A 20,012-nucleotide genomic window follows, 5' to 3' on the forward strand; every position below is an offset into this window, starting at 1 on the left:
ATTCTTGTAGTAGTCTTTATAGTAGGAAGTACAGGAGTTCTTTGGTAACATGTGTAGAAGGGTGTCTGTAAAATCGGAAAGCACATCTTCAGAAGAGAGAATGGATGGTGACACAAGTTAGGATTGTGTGGCTGTACCTGCCAGATACAGACAGGTAGATGTGTGTCACTCGGATGTGACATCAAGCAGGGTGAGATTTAAAGTAAAGTTTATTTATTGGTCACAAGTAGTCTTACATTAACATTGCAATGAAGTCACTGTGAAATTCCCCTAGTCGCCAACACTCCGGCACCTGTTCGGGTCAATGCACCCTAACCAGCACGTCTTTCAGAATGTGGGAGGAATCCGGAGCATCCGGAGGAAACCCACGCAGACACGGGGAGAACATGCAAACTCCACACAGACAGAGACCCAAGGCTGGAATGGAACCAGAGTCCCTGGCGCTGTGAGAACAAAGAACAAAGAAAATTACAGCACAGGAACAGGCCCTTCGGCCCTCCAAGCCTGCACCGACCATGCTGCCCGACTTAACTAAAACCCCTACGCTTCCGGGGACCATACCCGTCTATTCCCATCCTATTCATGTACTTGTCAAGATGCTCCTTAAAAGTCACTACCGTATCCGCTTCCACTACCTCCCCCGGCAACAAGTTCCAGGCACCCACTACACTCTGTGTAAAAAATCTACCTCGTACATCTCCTTTAAACCTTGCTCCTCGCACCTTAAACCTGTGCCCCCTAGTAATTGATCTTCCACCCTGGGAAAAAGCTTCTGACTATCCACTCTGTCCATGCCTCTCATAATCTTGGAGACTTCTATCAGGTCTCCCCTCAGCCTCCGTCGCTCCAGTGAGAACAACCCAAGTTTCTCCAACCTCATAGCTAATGCCCTCCATACCAGGCAACATCCTGATAAATCTTTTCTGTACCCTCTCCAAAGCCTCCCCATCCTTCTGGTAGTGTGGCAGCCAGAATTGAACACTATATTCCAAGTGCAGCCTAATAAGGTTCTATAAAGCTGCAACATGACTTGCCAATTTTTAAACTCAATACCTCGGCCGATGAAGGCAAGCATGCCGTATGCCTTCTTGACTACCTTCTCCACCTGCATTGCCACTTTCAGTGACCTGTACACCCAGATCCCTTTGCCTATCAATACTCTTAAGGGTTCTGCCATTTACTGTATATTTCCTATCTGTATTAGACCTTCCAAAATGCATTACCTCACATTTGTCCGGATTAAACTCCATCTGCCATCTCTCCGCCCAAGTCTCCAACTGATCTGTATCCTCTGATGGTCCTCATCGCTATCCGCAAATCCACCAACCTTTGTGTCATCCGCAAACTTACTAATCAATCCAGTTACATTTTCCTCCAAATCATGTGTGTATATATATATATATATATTACAAACAGCAAAGGTCCCAGCACTGATCCCTGAGGAATGCCACTTGTCACAGCCCTCTATTCAGGAACGCACCCTTCCACTGCTACCCTCTGTCTTCTTTGACCGAGCCAGTTTTGTATCCACCTTGCCAGCTCACCTCTGATCCCATGCGACTTCACCTTCTGCACCAATCTGCCATGAGGAACCTTGTCAAAGGCCTTAGAGAAGTCCATGTAGACAACATCCACTGCCCTATCCTCATCAATCATCTTCGTCACTTCCTCGAAAGTTCGTGAGACATGACCTCCCCTTCACAAAACCATGTTGCCTCTCACTAATACGTCCACTTATTTCCAAGAGGGAATAAATCCTGTCTCGAAGAATCCTCTCCAATAATTTCCCTACCACTGACGTAAGGCTCACCGGCCTGTAATTACCTGGACTATTATTGCTACCCTTCTTAAACAAAGGAACAACATTGGCTATTCTCCAGTCCTCTGGGACCTCGCCTGTAGCCAGTGAGGATACAAAGATTTCTCTCAGGGTCCCAGCTTTATCCTCCCTTGCCTCTCTCAGTATTCTGGCGTATATCCAATCAGGCCCTGGGGACTTGTCTACCTTAATGTTTCTCAAGAACCCCAGTACCTCCTTTTTGATCTCAACATGGCTCAAACTATCTATACATCCTTTCCCAGACTCATCATCCACCAAGTCCTTCTCTTTGGTGAATACTGACGCAAAGTACTCATTTAATACCTCGCCCATTTCCTCTGGCTCCACGCATAGATTCCCTCCCTTGTCCTTGTGAGGCAGCAGTGCTAACTGCTGTAAATTTAAAATCACTGAGCAGCTAATGTTAAATTACTGTAATGTAACTGAACCCTTTTTTTAGTTGCCATTTTCGTTGTCAATTGTTAGATCCGTACAGGGCGTTTAACAATATGGCTGGTTTAAAAACAAATGTTAGTCCATGGCTGCGTCTGACTTCATCGCTAGTTCAATGTGAAAGAATTAATTAATTTTGTTAGTCGCTGTGCAGGCCCCAGACTGAGAGCTAGTAGAATAAATGCCAAGATAATCCAAACAGTTCACAGTGGCACGGTGGTTAGCACTGCTGCCTCACAGCGTCAGGAACCCGGGTTTGATTCCCGGCTTGGGTCGCTGTGTGGAGTTTGCACGTTCTCCCCGTGTCTGCGTGGATTTCCTCCGGGTGCTCCGGTTTCCTCCCACAGTCCGAAAGACGTGCAGGTTAGGTGCATTTGCCGAGCTAAATTCTCCCTCAGTGTACCCGAACAGGCGCCGGAGTGTGGCGACTAGGGGATTTCCACAGTAAACTTCATTGCAGTGTTAATGTAAGCCTACTTGTGATACAAATAAAGGAGCTTTAACATTTTAGTAAGCCAAATCATTAACTCCTTTGAGTGATAAACCCTGGATGCTTCTTCAATGGGGAGTGGAGGCGATGGGTTTAAGGATTTTTCTGCTGATGAGAATTCTTGTCAGGATATTGATCCTAGTGTTCTTACAGTAAGGATGCCACAGGGTGAACTGAGAGCAGCTTGGCTTATTGGAGAATGAACTGGCAATAGAGCCGCTACAGGCTTCTTTCATCTCTCTCCGGGCTGATTAGAAAGTACAGCTCGGAATAAAACCACTAATCTGTGCTCATTAAAACTAAGGGGAAAATAACATCAGTGGAATGAAATCAAACAGGTCCTATAATGGGCAGATAATTCGCCAACCATGCAGTGAATACAGAAATGTAGTCTTTGTCTGCCATCACCAGAATTATTTATCGAGGTTATAAGTCAGATATAGGCTTCGAGGCAGAGTGGAATTCTGGCTCAAAATGTTCAACGTGGAGCAAATTGCTGAACTGTGTGAATTACAGTGGTTGGCAACAGGTCTTGTATTAGTTCCCAGCTTTAAGCTAGTTCTGGCTACAGACCTGTCAGTCAAAATCAGAACAGAAACATAATAGTTGCGTGCGCGCTGATTTAGGAGCAGGAATAGGCCATTCAGCCCCTTCCACCTGCTCCGCCAATGGATCAGATCATGGCCGATCTGTATCAAGTGTTGTTTTTGGTCTTGGCCGATGAGGTTAAACTGAGGCTTCACCTGAAGCAAATTTTTCAAAGCCACCGGGCCTTTTGGCTAAGGTAAAATTCCGATTGAGCCCAGGAGGGGGTGCAATGCCTCATCCGGTCAGTTTGGATCTTGTTTGATCGAGCCCAAGATGGGAGGAATGACCTATCTTGTCAGCTCGGACCTGTTTTGAATTGGACTTTTTAAAAAAATTCAATCATGGGACATGGGCGTCGCTGGCTGGCCAGCATTTATTGCCCATCCCCTAATTGCCCGAGGGCAGTTGAGAGTCAACCACATTGCTGTGGCTCTGGAGTCACATGTAAGCCAGGCCAGGTAAGGACAGCAGAGTTCCTTCCCTAAAGGATATTAGTGAACAAGCTGGGTTTTTCCGACAATCGACAATGGTTTCATAGTCAACAGTAGATTCTTAATTCCAGATTCTTTTATTAAATTCAACCATCTTGCCGTGGTGGGATTCGAACCCGGGTCCCTGGAACTTTAGTTGAGTTTCTGGATTAATAGTCTAGCAATAATACCATTAGGCCATCGCCTCCCCATTTTGATTGAGAATAAAGTACCAAAAGGTACGAAAAACCCCCCCGCTTTCCTGTCAACCCCTGATAACCTTTGTCTCGGTTCTTAATCAAAAATCTTATCTCACTCGGACATAAAAACATTTAATGACTCTGCCACCATCACTCTCTCAGGATGAGAATTGCGTACATTAGCAGCCCTCAGAGGAGAAAGTTCCCCTCGCCTCCATCTTAAACTCGTTGCATTCTGGGGTAGTGCCGGTTGATTGGAAAACGGCTAATGTTACGCCGCTGTTTAAAAAAGGAAGGAGACAAAAGGCGGGTCAGCTTAACGTCTGTAGTAGGGAAAATGCTGGAATCCATTATTAAAGAGGAGATAGCAGGGCATCTGGATAGAAATGGTTCGATCAATCAGACGCAGCATGGATTCATGAGGGGAAAGTCGTGCTTGACGAACATGTTGGATTTTTATGAAGATGTGACTAGGGCGGTTGATGGAGGAGAACCGGTGGATGCGGTGTTTTTGGATTTCCAAAAGGCGTTTGATAAGGTGCCCCATAAAAGGCTGCTGAAGAAGATTAGGGCACACGGAGTTGGGGGTAGTGTGTTAAAGTAGATTGGGGACTGGCTATCCGACAGGAAGCAAAGAGTCGGAATAAATGGGTGTTTTTCTGGTTGGAGGAAGGTAACTAGTGGCGTGCCGCAGGGATCGGTACTCGGGCCGCAACTGTTTACCATTTATATAGATGATCTGGAGGAGGGGACGGAGTGTAGGGTAACGAAGTTTGCAGACGACACAAAGATAAGTGGAAAAGTGAATCGTGTGGAGGACAGAGAAGATCTGCAGAGAGATTTGGACAGGCTGAGTGAGTGGGCGAGGATATGGCAAATGGAGTATAACGTTGAGAAATGCGAGGTTATACACTTTGGAGGAAATAATAACAAATGGGATTACTATCTCAATGGAAACAAATTAAAACATGCTACCGTGCAAAGGGGCCTGGGGGTCCTTGTGCATGAGACGCAAAAGCCCAGTCTGCAGGTACAACAGGTGATCAAGAAGGCAAATGGGATGTTGGCCTATATTGCGAGGGGGATAGAATATAAAAGCAGGGATGTCTTGATGCACCTGTACAGGGCATTGGTGAGGCCGCAGCTGGAATACTGTGTGCAGTATTGGTCCCCTTATATGAGGAAGGATATATTGGCATTGGAGGGAGTGCAGAGAAGGTTCACCAGGTTGATACCGGAGATGAGGGGTTTGGATTATGAGGAGAGGCTGAGGAGATTGGGTTTGTACTCGTTGGAGTTTAGAAGGATGAGGGCGGATCTTATGGAGACTTATAAGATAATGCGGGGGCTGGATAGGGTGGAGGCGGAGAGATTCTTTCCACTTAGTAAGGAAGTTAAAACTAGAGGACACAGCCTCAAAATAAAGGGGGGTCGGTTTAAGACAGAGTTGAGGAGGAACTTCTTCTCCCAGAGGGTGGTGAATCTCTGGAATTCTCTGCCCACTGAGGTGGTGGAGGCTACCTCGCTGAATATGTTTAAAGCGCGGATGGATGGATTCCTGATCGGTAGGGGAATTAAGGGTTATGGGGATCAGGCGGGTAAGTGGTACTGATCCACGTCAGATCAGCCATGATCTTATTGAATGGCGGGGCAGGCTCGAGGGGCTAGATGGCCTACTCCTGCTCCTATTTCTTATGTTCTTATGTTCTTAAACGGGAGGCCTATTTTTAAACAGTGTCCCACAAGGGGAAACATCCTCTCGGCGTCTGCCCTGTCAAGTTGCCTCAGCATCTCTCAATTGACCAAACTCCAATAGATACAGATCCAACCTTTCCCCATAAGATAACCTCGTCATCCCAGGAATCAGGCGAGTAAACCTTCTCTGAACTGCTTCTAATTCAGTTGTATCCTTTCTTAAGGAGACCAAAACTGTCGTCCAGGTGTGGTCACACCTTGCCCCAGCTGGAGCAAGACGTGCCCACTTTTATATATTAGTTCAACTGACTACAGAATTTTGTAATCCTGAAGAACCACCAGTCGAGAGCCTGCATTCAAGTTGCATCTCTTATTTAAGGGAGATTGTGCAATCTAAAACTGTTTCACAGCAACACATTGGCATTGTGTTTGAGATGTATTTTTACGGAAATCGTGCCCAGGCTGCATGCTGTGGTTTGGTAAAGATATTGAGGATTATGAACCAAGCTGTGTCGATGGAGTTAAGATACAGATTAACCACGAGAATCCGAACAGTCTCTCCAGGGTCTGGGTAGGGTCGTCCTGGTCCTATTTTCTTGTTCTCTCGGGTAATAATCATTGTTACACATCTTTTACCATCTATGAAAATATTAAGGGAAACAGGTAAGGAGCAGCTATTTCTGTTGGTTCAGGAGTCTGAGGCTAGGGGGCGCAGTCTTAAAAATAGAGCAGACCTTTCAGGAGTGGACATTGGAAACACGTCTACACACAAGGGGTGGTAGAAGTTTGGCACAGCAATCGGTGTTGGATTATTTCTTCATTTTAAGCTGGAGATGAGTAGATTTTTGATAGCTCCATGGCTACGGTTGGTATGGAGTTAAGATCACAGATCAGATGGGATATTATTGAATGGCAGAAGAAGTTTGAGGGACCAATGGCCTCCTTCTGTCCGTATGTCCCTGTTGTTGGATTGGTTTTCACTGACTTTGAGCCGGATACTACACTTGACGTGCCCCATGTTCCGTTATCAGAGGCGTCCTTGGCTTGAAACATTATGGCCGGAATTTTACCGGCACGCCCATCCCGATTCCAGGGGCGGGCAAGGCTGGGAGAATGGCATTCCCCGTTGGCCTCGGGTGGGAACGTACGAAACTCGGGCGGACATGCCAGTAAAATTCCACCTTATGTTTCTCTCTCCACAAATGCAATCAAATCTGCTGAATATTTCCAGCATTTTCTGTTCTTTTAACAGATTTCCAGCATCCGCAGTGTTTTGCGTTTGCTTTGTTGCTGTACGGTCTATTGCTGCCATCTAGTGCTGAAAACTTAATAATTCAGCCTTGAAAATGACAAAGCCTCCCCTGGCTCTCCCAAATAATGATGTGGAGATGCCGGCGTTGGACTGGGGTAAACACAGTAAGAAGTCTCACAACACCAGGTTAATGTCCAACAGGTTTATTTGGTAGCAAAAGCCACTAGCTTTCGGAGCGCTGCCCCTTCGTCAGGTGATTGGGAGTTCTGTTCACAAGCAGAGTATATAAAGACACAAACTCAATTTACAAAATAATGGTTGGAGTGCAAGTCTTTACAGGGTAATCAAGTCTTAAAGGTACAGACAATGTGAGTGGAGAGAGGGTTAAGCACAGGTTAAAGAGGTGTGTATTGTCTCCAGCCAGGACAGTTAGTGAGATTTGTCATTACAAATCACAAATAATGCCCTCACTAAAGAATGCTGCTTTCAACCACCCCCCAGTCAAGTTGGAATGGGAGTTACAACAAAGTATGGTTTGTGTTTTGCATAGCTGTAGCCTGCCAAGTCAACTTTGGCTGATTTTTGTTGGCACTCTTTCTTCTTTTGTTTCTCACGTGAACTTTATTCCCATCGCTACTTGAGTGGAAAAGGAAATGAGCTGACTGTGGCATAAATATCTCTCCAGTTCATAGGTCACGGCGGGGGAAGCTCATGCGAACATGAACATGTAACAACGAGAAGTAAAACCTCTGACAGCCGAGAGCTGTTCGCTGTCAGCGTAAAGTACATTATGATGCTACTTTTGGCCCTCTTGTGTGGGGGCGAGGGCTCGAATGATAAAAGTAGCCAGCTTCAGTCATTGCGCCTCAGCCTTTGTGTATAAAAAAAAAATCAAACCATGAGGGAAGAGGAGCTACAGCCCAGAATGGACAGGGATCAAACTGGGCACTTCCTGATTCATTCCGTTCAGTGCCACAGCACGGGGTTGGAGTTTCTGCCTGCCATATTTTAACCTGTTTATTTTAATAAACTCGATTAAATAGCTTACACGGGACATGGGCTTTGGCAAGTTATTTTCTTTTGGCAAAAACAGAGGCACAACTCTTCTCTGTGTAGTTTCTAGGCCTGTGATAATCAAGAATCCCCCAGTTTGGTCAGCTCCAGACACTCCGGACAGGGTTCTCCGGCCACGCTCGCCCTGAAACCGGAAAATCCCGCCCGAGGTCAACAGATCTTCCCGTGGTCCGCCCCTCGCCCGCTCCGATTCCCGTGGCGGACGGAAGGGGAAAATTCACCCCGCTATTTTACAAAAGCTTTGCATGAAAATAGGTGGCACGGTGGTTAACACTGCTGCCTCACAGCACCAGGGACCCGGGTTCGATTCCCGGTCTGTGTAGAGTTTGCACATTCTCCTCGTGTCTGCATGGGTTTCCTCCGGGTGCTCCGGTTTCCTCCCACAGTCCGAAAGACGTGCTGGTTAGGGTGCATTGGCTCAAACAGGTACCGGACTGTGGCGACGAGGGGAATTTCACAGTAACTTCATTGCAGCGTTAATGTAAGCCTTACTTGTGAGTAATAAATAAATTAAAATGTTTATGTGATATGATTTCAATTGGACCGATGGAAATGTACGGAAACAAAAATGTAAATGTAATGTGTCAATAATTATTTTTTTGCATGATTATTGTGACTGACTGGATGGTTGATTCTTTTTTTAATCACAGGAAATAAATAGCAAGTCCAAGATTTGTGCCAATGTGTTCTGTGGTGCTGGCAGGGAGTGTGCAGTGACTGAGAAGGGAGTGCCCACATGCCTGTGCATCGCGGTAAGTTGTGTTGCCCAGTTCCCAGAGTGGAAGCAAAATGAATGTCTCCATTGTCAGGTGGCCAGTGCTCGCTTCGATTTTCCATCCGCACCACAATTTCCTCGAGTGTATTCACCACATTCCCCTAAGGACAATATTTTTAAAAATTCATTTGTGGACTGTGGGCATTTTCTGCCCATCCCTAACTGCCACGCTACCCACTTCAGAGGGCAGTTGAGAGTCAACCACGTTGCTGTGGGTCTGGAGTCACATGTAGGCCAGACCGGGTAAGGACGGCAGATTTCCTTCCCTAAAGGACATTAGTGAACAAGATGGGATTTTTCTGACAATCAACAATTCCAGATTTTTTACTGGATTTAAATTTGATTGGGATTTGAAGCCAGGTCTCCAGATCTTGCCCTGGTCTCTAGCTGACTAGTCTAGTGACAATACCACTGTGCCACAACCTCCCCTCGTGTTCAGCTCCGACTGGTTTCACTGACACAGGGGGAAGCCCATATGAACATGTATGCGTAACAACTAGAAGCAAAACCTTTGATGGCCGAGAGCTGTTTGCTCTCAGCGTAAAGTACATTATGATGCTACTATTGGCCCCCTCGTGTGGCGGGGAGAACTCGAATGATAAAAGTAACCAGTTTCAGTCATTGTTTGTGCCTCAGCCTTTGTGTATCCAACATTAGCAAACCATCAGGAAAAGGAGCTATGGCCCAGCTTGGAGCAGGGTTCCATGGGGTAGCACAGTGGTTAGCACCGCTGCCTCACAGCACCAGGGACCTGGGTTCGATTCCCGGCTTGGGTCACTGTCTGTGTGGAGTCTGCACGTTCTCCCCGTGTCTGCGTGGGTTTCCTCCGGGTGCTCCGGTTTCCTCCCACAATCCAAAGATGTGCGGTTTAGGTGGATTGGCCATGCTAAATTGCCCCTTACTGTCAGGGGGACTAGCTAGGGTAAATGCATGGGGTTATGGTGATAGGGCCTGGGTGGGATTGTGGGTCGGTGCAGACTCGATGGGCCGAATGGCCTCCTTCTGCATTGCAGGATTCTATGAAACCTGGGAGCTTATTGATTTGTGCCGTTCTGTGCCACAGCACAGGGTTGAAGTTTCTGCTTTATTTTAACCTGTTTATTTTATGTGAGTTAATATCTTAATCAAATAGCTTACATGGAACTTGACGTCAATGCATTCACCAAGGGGGAGAAATCCGAGGAATTTAAAACCCAGCAGTGTCATGAGGACAGCTCTGGTCATTGTTTGAATCTTATGACCTGGCAGATTTTTCTCAGTAATTAGCTTTGTTTGGCTGTCCACCACCTCCAGGGGATTGCCTGTTTCTGGGTGGGAAGGGGAGGGTCTGTATTATGGTGCATATTCCATCATGGCTATATTATTCAGGCCGAATGGATGGTGAGTCTTTTCTGTCTGTTGTTTCTCGATCTCTGTGTAAATTTATGGAGATTCTGTATTTATAGCAGATGCTATCAAGGAGCCAGTGGCTGGAGTTTTACCGCCCCACGGGGATCGGAGCGGGTGAGGGGCAGACAATGGGAAGGTCCGTTGACCTCGGGCGAGACTTTACAATATCAGGACGAACAAGGTCGTAAAATCCGGCCCAGAGTTCAGACCCTAAGCAACTTAGTTGAGTCTTAACATGCCCTCTGAAGTGGCCTGCAGGCCACACAGTTATACCAAACTGCTTCGAGATAGTAAGAAAATAGGATGGACCATCCGGACCATCAACTTAGCCAGATGTAGTTCTACTCTCAGAATCAAATCTTTCAGCTAATTTCCCAGGCTCCTCTGTCTGAATCCCAGCGTATGCCTTATCCCACTCGCAGAACAGACACAGCAGAGGAGGCAGTGACCCTGATAGGCATCTGACCCCCATGGTCAAGCATGGGCAAGGAAACCTTCTGCTGACCTTACCCTCTTCTCTCAGCTGATGAATCAGTACTCCTCCACTTTGAACTCTTGAGGGTGGCAAGAGTGCAGAATGTATTTTGTGTGGGTGAGATTTCAACAACAGTGGCTCTGTTATAACTAAGGACCCCACGCCCCCCTGACATTCTCTCTTCCAGCTTCTTCTGTCGGGAAAAAGATACAAAAGTCTGAGGTCACGCACCAACCGACTCGAGAACAGCTTCTTCCCTGCTGCTGTCAGACTTTTGAATGGACCTACCTCGCACTAAGTTGATCTTTCTCTACACCCTAGCTATGACTGTAACACTACATTCTGCATTCTCTGCTTTCCTTCTCTATGAATGGTATGCTCGGTCTGTATAGTGCGCAGGAAGCAATACTTTTCACTGTATGCTAATACATGTGACAATAATAAATCAAATCAAAATGTAGCACCACTAACTGAGCTGACCAAGTACTGAAGGACAGAGTTACCTGGCCAGCCCTGCCTGCTGCAAGTAGTGGGATAGCGACCATGAGGAATAAACCAGCTTGACCTCATCATCATCAATCTACCTGTCATGACACATCTATCCATGTTTGGTTTTGATAGGGGTAACTAATCCTCAGTCCTGTTTTCAGAGGACAGTACCGCCATGCTAAATATGGGATAGAATCAGGATGGAACTAGCAGTTTAAAATTTTACATCCATGAAGCCCTGGGGCAGCAAAATTATGTCAATTGCTAACCTCATGGCACAATGTCTCCATGACTCTTGCCATTACCATCAAGCTAGGGTTCAATGAGAAGATTAGAAAAACATGCCAAGAGTTCTTAAAAATGATGTGCCAGGTGTCAACCGGCTGAAGCTAAAATAAAGGACTACGTACATGTTAGAAAGAGGAAGCAGCAAGCAATAGACAAAACACAGTGATCCCATAACCAAAAGCTTGGATCGAAGCTCTGCAGTCCTGCCACATCCAGTCGGGAATGGTGGTGGACAATTAAAGAACTCGCTGGTGGAGCAGTCTACCCAGCTATCCCCATCCTCAATGATGGTGGAGCCCAGCACATCTGTGCAAAAGGCAAGGCCGAAACATTTACAATCAGCTTTAGCCAGAAGTGCCGAGTGGATGATCTAACTCGGCCTCTTCCTGGGGTCCCCAGCATCAGAGAAGCCAATCTTCAGGCAATTCGATTCACTCCACATAATATCAAGAAACGGTTCAGTGTACCGGATGCAATATAGGCTCTGACAATATCCTAGCTGTAGGACTGCAGACCTGTACTCCAGAGCTTGCCGTGCCCCTGGCCAAGTGGTTCCAGCACAGCTACAACATTGGCATCTGCCCAGCAATGTGGAAAATTGCTCAAGCATGTTAATTAAAACAGAATAAATCCAATCTGGCTAATTACCAGCCTGGGGTTTGCTCAGTCACCAGCCAAGTGATGGACGATGTCATCGACAATGCTAACACACAGCACTTTGTTACTAATAACCAGCTCTCAAGAGCTCAGTTTGAATCCCACTGGGGCCATTTAGCTCCAAACCGCGACACAGTCTTGGTCTTGACTTTGGTCCAAACACGGGCAAAAGAGCTTAATTTCAGAGGTGAGATAGGCGCATCAATACTTTGGACATCAGGGATACATTTGACCGAGGGTAGTTGATCCGGAAGGAACTCTTCCAGTGTAGACAATAAAAAATAAAGCAAAACTTACTCCGACTTATAAATCAAAGAAAAGTTGGGCAAGACATCTTTAACAGCATTTTTCAAACCTGTGACCTTTACCGCCTAGAAGAAGGGCTGCAGGTGCACGGGGACACCATTTGTTAGATCCTCTCCAAGCCATCCCAACTTATAACTATATCATTGTTCCTCAATTATCACTAGGTCACAATCCTGGAACTCTCTACTTAACAGCAATGTGGGTGTACCTACACCTCACGACCCTTGGCAGCTTCCCACAACTTTTTTGAGGGTAATTAGGGGAAGGCAATAAATGCCTGCCTTGCCAGCAATGCTCACAAGCCATGAATGAATAAAAGAAAATCTTGTGTCAGGTCCAGTTCAGATTGGAGTGGGTTATTTTCTATCCTCTGACAAGGGATGTTTGAGTCAGTCACGATTGTCACTCGACAGTGTGTTATTGCTGCTATTTCCTTGTCCCTTTCCCATTTAATTAAACAGTTTGACAGTTTCTAGCCTAAGTCATGACTTAATAAGAGTATTTATTCCACTGCCTTCCAGTGTCAAGGAGGATCACTTGAGGCAATGTGATGTAACCAGTAATTAAAAACTGAAGGGAGTCCATGTGATCGCAGCCGGCAAAAGTTTTAGGTTTGATTTCTAGACTTGTTCCAATTGTAACTCGAAGCACACTAATTCACAGGCTCATTCATGGGATTGACCTGAGATGCTGAACCCGAGAAAAATACCGGGGGTAAAAACTCCAAAACAAAACAACTTCACATAGCATTCCTGCTGTGAATCCAACAAAATAAATATTCAGAACTTAAAAAGCTGCGATTAAACCTTGGAGTCTGTGATTAAACTTTTGTAACTCATGTAGTTGGAATAAGACTTTTTTTTAGTCATTCATGGGATGTGGGCATCACTGGCTGGGCCAGCATTTATTACCCATCACTAATTGCCCCTGAACTGAGTGGCTTGGTCGGCCATTTCGGAGGGCATTTAAGAGTCAACCATTTTGTTTGGAGTCACATGTAGGCCAGACCAGGTAAGGACAGCAGATTCCCTTCCCGAACCAAATGGGTTTTTACAATAATCAATGATGGCTTTATTGTCATCATTAGACTGGCCATTCCAGGTTTCTTTTCTTATTGAATTCAAATTCCACCATCTGCTGTAGTGGGATTCGAACCTGGGTTTTGATTTGATTTTATCATTGTCACATGTATTAGTATACAGTGAAACGCATTGTTTCTTGGGCTATATACAGACAAAGCATGCCATTCGTAGAGTACATAGGGGAGAAGGAAACAAGAGAGTGCAGCATGTAGTGTTACCATCATAGCTGGGCGTGTGGAAAAAGATCAACTTAATATAAGATAGGTCCATTCAAAAGTCTAATGGCAGCAGGGAAGAAGCTGTTCTTGAGTCAGTTGGTACAAAAGTCTGAGGTCATGTATCTTTTTCCCGATGGAAGAAGGTGAAAAAGAGAATGTCCAGGGTGTGAGGGGTCCTTGATTATGCTGGCTGTTTTTCTGAGACAGCAGGAAGTGTAGACAAAGTCAATGGATGGGAGGCTGGTTTGTGTGATGGACTGGGCTATATTCACAACCCTTTGTAGTTTCTTGCGGTCTTGGACAGAGCAGGAGTCATACCAAGCTGTGAGAAAGGATGCTTTCTATGGTGCATCTGTAAAGGTTGATGAGACTCATAGCAGACATGCCAAATTTCCTTAGCCTCCTGAGAAAATAGAGACATTGGTGGGCTTTCTTAACTATAGGGTCGGCGTGGAGGGACTAGGACAGTTTATTGGTGATCTGGACACCTAAAAACATGAAGCGTCCCCAGAGCATTACTCTGGGTCTCTGGATCTGTATTGTCCAGTGACAATACCACTGCCTCCCCAGACTGTGAATATTTGTGCGAAAGTTGCAGAGTAACTGGTTCAGTTGGCAGAATAAGGAATGTGCAACAAGGAGAGATGACATCTAAAATAAGTGTCCTGATTTCTCCAAACAGTAATTATCAGGTGACTTGGCTGAACATCAAGGGAAAGAATTGTTTTTAAAAGATTTGAAAATTCAAAATGTAGACAGCTCCCTTTGGAAAGTGTGACCGAAATGAGCTGATAAATATTGTTCCTGACAGCTTTCACTGAACTCCTGAGGAATAGAGCAAGTGAGTCGCCCCTTTGAACATCAGGATGTCCTGTGGAGTGGATTTATTGAAATGTTATTCCTCTGAACTTCAAAGGATTGAAGAAGTAATCATAGGATTAGATATCAGAAAAAAACAAAAAAAGGGTCTGTGCTTCTCAAGAGGACCGGGGCCTGAAAGGTTAGGGCCTATTATTATCCACCCTGAAGATACCGATCCTTGTCAAGGGTTGAAAGCTTCAGTTTCCAAAATAACAAGGAGTGGTTCACACTCGAAGGTTGTGCTAAAAATCTACCCGGGGAAAGGTTAATATGCAATAGACGTTACAGCCATTACTGTGGCCAGTTTGTCTTTATTCTTTCCTGGGATGAGGACATCGCTGGCTTGGCTAGTGTTTCTTTTTGCTCCCTATTTGCCGATGATGGTAAGCTGCCGCCTTGAACTTCTGCTTCCCATGTGGTGTCGATGCACCCACGGTGCTTTTAGGGAGGGAGTTTCAGGATTTTGACCCAGTGACTGTGAAGGAACGGTGATATGTTTCCAAGTCAGGATGGTGAATGAATTGGAGAGGAACTTGGTGGTGTTCCCATGTGTCTGCTGCCCTTTGTGCTTCTGGGTGGCAGAGGTCACATGTTTGGAAGGTGCTGTCAAAGAAGCCTTAGTGAGTTGCTGCAGCATATATTGTGGATGTTTCTATTTATTAGTGTCACAAGTAGGCTTCTATCAACACTGCAATAAAGCGTATGTGAAAATCCGCTCGTCGCCACACTCTGGCGCCGGGTCGGGTACACCGAGGGAGAATTTAGTACAGCCAATACACCTAATCAGCACGTCTTTTGAACTGTGGGAGGAAACCGGAGCACAATGAAGAAACCGGGACAACGTGCAAACTCCACCCAGGTAGTGACCCAAGCCGGGAATCGAACCCAGATCCCTGGCGCTGTGAGGCAGCAGTGCTAACCACTGTGCCACCACGCTGCTGCTAATGTGTGTTGATGATGGGGAGAATTAGTTTTTAAGATGGTATATGGGGTGTCAGTGAAGCGGGCTGCTTCATTCTTGATTGGAGTCGCACTCATCGAACCAAGTGGGAGTATTCCATCATGTTCGTAACTTGTGACTTGTAGACAGATTTTAGGGAGACAGGCGGTGAGTTACTCAACACAGAATTCCCATCCTCTGAACTTTCTTTTGCAACCAAGTATTTATATGGTTTGTCCAGTTCCGTTTCTGGTCCAATGGTAACCTCCCCTGGAAGCTGATAGTTGGGGATTCAGTAATGGTGATGCCGTTGAATGTCAAGTGATGATGGTTAGATTCTCTCTTGTTGGAATGGGTCATTGCCTGGCATTTATGTGGTGCAGATATTACTTTCCAGTTATCAGCCCAAGCCTGCATGTTGAGCAGTTCTTGCTGCACATGAACATGGTCTGCTGTAGTATCTGAGAAGTTGTGAATGGTGCTGAATATTGCACCGTCACCAGTGAACATCCCCACTTATGATGGAGGACAGATCATTGATGAATCGGGGGAGGCGGTGGCCTAGTGGTATTGTCACTGGGCTAGTAATCTGGAGACCCAGGGTAATGCTCTGGGGACACAGGTTTGAATCCCAGATGGTGAAATTTGAATTCAATAAAAAATCTTGAATTAAAAGTTTAATGGTGAACATGAAACCATTTGGTTCACTAATGCCCTTCAGGGAAGGAAATCTGCCGTCCTTACCTGGTCTGGCCTACATATAATTCCAGACTCTCAACAATGTGGTTGACTCTCAAATGCCCTCTGAAATGGAGGGCAGTTAGGGATGGGCAATAATTGCTGGCCCAGCCAGTGATACCCACATCCTGTGAATGAATAATTTTTTAAAAATCAGCTATAGATGGTTGGGCCTGGGATACTCCTAGGGTGATGTCCTGGGACTGAGATAGCTGATCTCCGGGAAGCAGGACCATCCTCATTTGTTCTCGATAGGACTCCAATCAGTGGAAATTTTTTCCCAATCCCCACTGACTTCAGTTTTGCTAGGGCTCCTTGATGCCACACTTGGTCAAGCGGTGTATGATGTCGAGGGCAGCCACCCTCACCTCTTGCGTTCAACTCTTTTGTCCATGTTTGGATCAGGGCTGTAATGAGGCCCAGGACTGAGTGGCCCTGTCGAAACCCAAACTGAGCATAGAACCATACAGTGCAGAAGTGGCCCTTTGGCCCATCGAGTCTGCACTGACAGGTGAGAAACACATGACCTCCCACCGAATCCCATTTACCAGCATTTGGCCCTTGGCGTTGAGTAGCAGTGAGCAGATAGCACTGTCAACAACACCTTCCATTACTTGGCTGATGATTGGGATTGTTGGGATGATAATTGGCCGGGTTGGGTTTATCTGCCTTTTTGTGTACAGGACATACCTGGGCAATTTTCCACATTGCCGGGTACATACCAGTGTTCTTGCTGTACTGGACCAGCTTGGCTGGGGGCACAACTCTTCAGTACCATTGCCAGAATGTTATCAAGGCCCACGGCTTTTGCAATATCCGGTGTCTTCAGCCATTTCTTGATATCACGTGGATTGAGCCAAATTATCTGATTACTGGCATCAGTAATGCTGGGGGCCTAAGGAGGAGGCCGAGATTGACCATCCACTTGGCACTTCTTGGTTGCAAATGTTTCGGCCTTAACTTTTGCAGCAGATATATGTAAAGACATTTAACTGTTTAATGTGTTTGCATGGCATGCTTCTGTGTATTTAAATTAAACCGATTAATGGCTTAGTTAAAATAATGGAAAGAGAAATGGTTGTGTGAACATTCAAGTTATAGTTAACAGTAACTAAACTAAAATTTGCTGCAAGGGTTTTTGAAACGTGTATTTGTTCTGTTAGGTCAGGAGTACTGTAGAGCCATTGTCATATTGTGGGTGGCTGGTAATGTGATGTCCATGTTCAGGGGGCAGCATGGTAGTATAGTGGTTAGCACTGCTGTCTCACAGCACCGGGGACCCGGGTTCAATTCCCGGCTTGGGTCACTGTCTGTGTGGAGTCTACATGCTCTCCCCGTGTCTACGTGGGTTTCCTCCAGGCTCTCCGGTTTCCCCCCACAGTTCAAAGATCTGTGGGTTAGGTGCATTGGCCATGCTTAATTCTGCCTCAATGTCCCCGAACAGGCGTTGGAGTGTGGCGGCAAGAGGAATTTCACAGTAACTTCATTGCAGTGTGAATGTAAGCCTACTTGTGACTAATAAATAAACTTTTTCATACCTTTGGTTTCAGACTAATTCCACATGAAATGATGACCCGACACTAGGGTTGCCAACCCTCCAGTTTGTTCTTAGGGTCTCCTGTGATTTGAAAGTTAATCTCCTACATGTTGCCACTGGCAACCCAGGAAAATAAATCGTCGGGGTGTTGAATGTAACTCCATATATTTTTCATCTTTCTTTGAATCTTTTTATTTCGTGATTATCAAAATATTGAAAATGGGGGAAGAAAGAATCACCAACTGTCACATACTTAAGAATAAGTGCCCATCCACCATTGGTAAAATGCCAGCAGTAGTGGAAGGAGCAACTTAATTGGTCATTGTTCACTCCAGGGCACAGTTGGTCTAAGAGTGGGTGAGCCACCCTCCGACTCCCACACTGTTGGAAAAGTGCCAGTGGAGACCGGTGTGATTCATCCCAGCATCCTCTCTGATTTTACACCCCCCCCTGCCACCTCCTAAACCACTAATTGGGTAAGGGGGGTGGGGGCAAGGGGAGGGTGGCATGAAATTCTGGTCAATGGAAAAATAATGAAAAAACAAAATTGTACATTATAAAATGTGCAAATTTAATCGTGCATTGTCATTTTTATTCTCTCATGGATGTGGGTGTCACTGGTTAGGCCTGCATTTATTGTCCATCCCTAATTTAATGAAAGTTTTAAAGAAAATTTATTTATTCGTCACAAGTAGACGTACATTAACACTGCAATGAAGTTACTGTGAAAATCCCCTAGTCTCCACACTCCGGCGCCTGTTCGGGTACACTGAGGGAGAATTTAGCATGGTCAATCCACTTAACAGGTTCTTGGATAAATTAATAAACTGCTGCCCCACATTGCCAGGGACCCGGGTTCGATTCCGCCTCGGGTCACTGTCTGTGTGGAGTTTGCATGTTCACCCCGTGTCTGTGTGGGTTTCCTCCGGGTGCTCTGGTTTCCTCCCACAGTCCAAAGATGTGCAGGTTAGGTGGATTGGCCATGCTAAATTTCCCCTTAGTGCCAGAGGGATTAGCAGGGTAAATATGTGGATAGGGCCTGGGTGGGATTGTGATCAGCGCAGACTCGATGGGCCAAATGGCCTCCTTCTGTACCGTAGGGATTCTAAATGCGGGTTAGGTGGATTGGCCATGCTAAATTGCCCCTGAGTCCCAGGATGTGTAGGTTAGTGGGGTAAGTATGAGGGATTGTGGCGATAGGGCGGGGATGGCCCTAGGTAAGATGATCTTTCGGAGAGTCGGTGCAGACTCGATGGGCCGAATGGCCTCTTTCTGCACTGTTGGGATTCTATGAAATCTAGGTTGTTGAGCAGATTGAATGGGTATTTCAGAATTATGTTGGCTTATTAAAAAATACGATGGTGCTGTAACCTCAGGTGTGGGTCTTGATTCTGATCTCCATTGTAAAGACTGAAACTGAGCTTGGTGAGCCAGACTACACGCACCCAGATTTCACTAATGCAGCTGTGTGTGTGTGTGTGTGTGTTCTTTCTTAGGAATGCAAACATCACAAGAGGGTGGTGTGCGGAAGCAACGGGAAGACGTACCGCAACCACTGCGAGCTTCACCGCGATGCATGCCTAACTGGCATGAAGATTCAGGTCTCTCACGATGGCCATTGCGAAGGTAAACCAGGAAAGACATTGTTTTCTGAGTTCAGCATCTCACAGGGGGGCAGCAACTCGCTGCCCATTCACTGAGTAAAGGAGGAATCTGGAGCCAGTCTTTGTTTAAGATGGGTATAGTCACAAACCCCCGAGAACGCAGGCACAGACTCTCTCTTTTCCTTCCCCCACACAGGTGGAAATCGGTTCTTCTATATTCTTAAGAATAATGCCCCAACCTTTCCCTGGTTAGTAACAGCTGCTCCCACTTACAACTACAGCATGCACTTCATTGTGAGAGGATTACAACATAAGACTTAGGAGCAGAAGAAGGCCATTCATCCCATCGAACCTGCTCCACCTTTCAATGAGATCATGACCGATCTGATATGATAACCCTCAAATCCACTTTCCCATCTTATTCTCGTAATCTTTGATTCCCTAACTCATTATTCAGTCAATTCAGACTTAAACATATTTAATGACCCAGCCGTCTACAGTAAAGAATTCCACAGATTCACTACCTTCTGGGAGAAGAACTCCCTCCTCATCTGTCTTAAATGGGTGACCCCCTTACTCTGAGATTATACCCTCTGGTCCTAGACTCTCCCA

At 45.9% G+C, this 20,012-nt stretch overlaps 1 protein-coding gene across 1 annotated transcript in view; it reads left to right on the top strand.

Moving 5' to 3' along the window:
- The window catches only part of fstl1b (follistatin-like 1b), a 125,784-nt gene that overhangs the window by 67,264 nt on the left and 38,508 nt on the right, over positions 1-20,012 (top strand). The window contains exons 3-4 of the mRNA XM_078232976.1: positions 8,692-8,793; positions 19,293-19,422. Of these exons, the coding sequence (XP_078089102.1) occupies positions 8,692-8,793; positions 19,293-19,422 (232 nt within the window). The remainder of the gene's footprint in view (positions 1-8,691; positions 8,794-19,292; positions 19,423-20,012) is intronic.

Source organism: Mustelus asterias, chromosome 17 (genome assembly GCF_964213995.1).
Source record: "Mustelus asterias chromosome 17, sMusAst1.hap1.1, whole genome shotgun sequence".
NCBI lineage: Eukaryota > Metazoa > Chordata > Chondrichthyes > Carcharhiniformes > Triakidae > Mustelus > Mustelus asterias.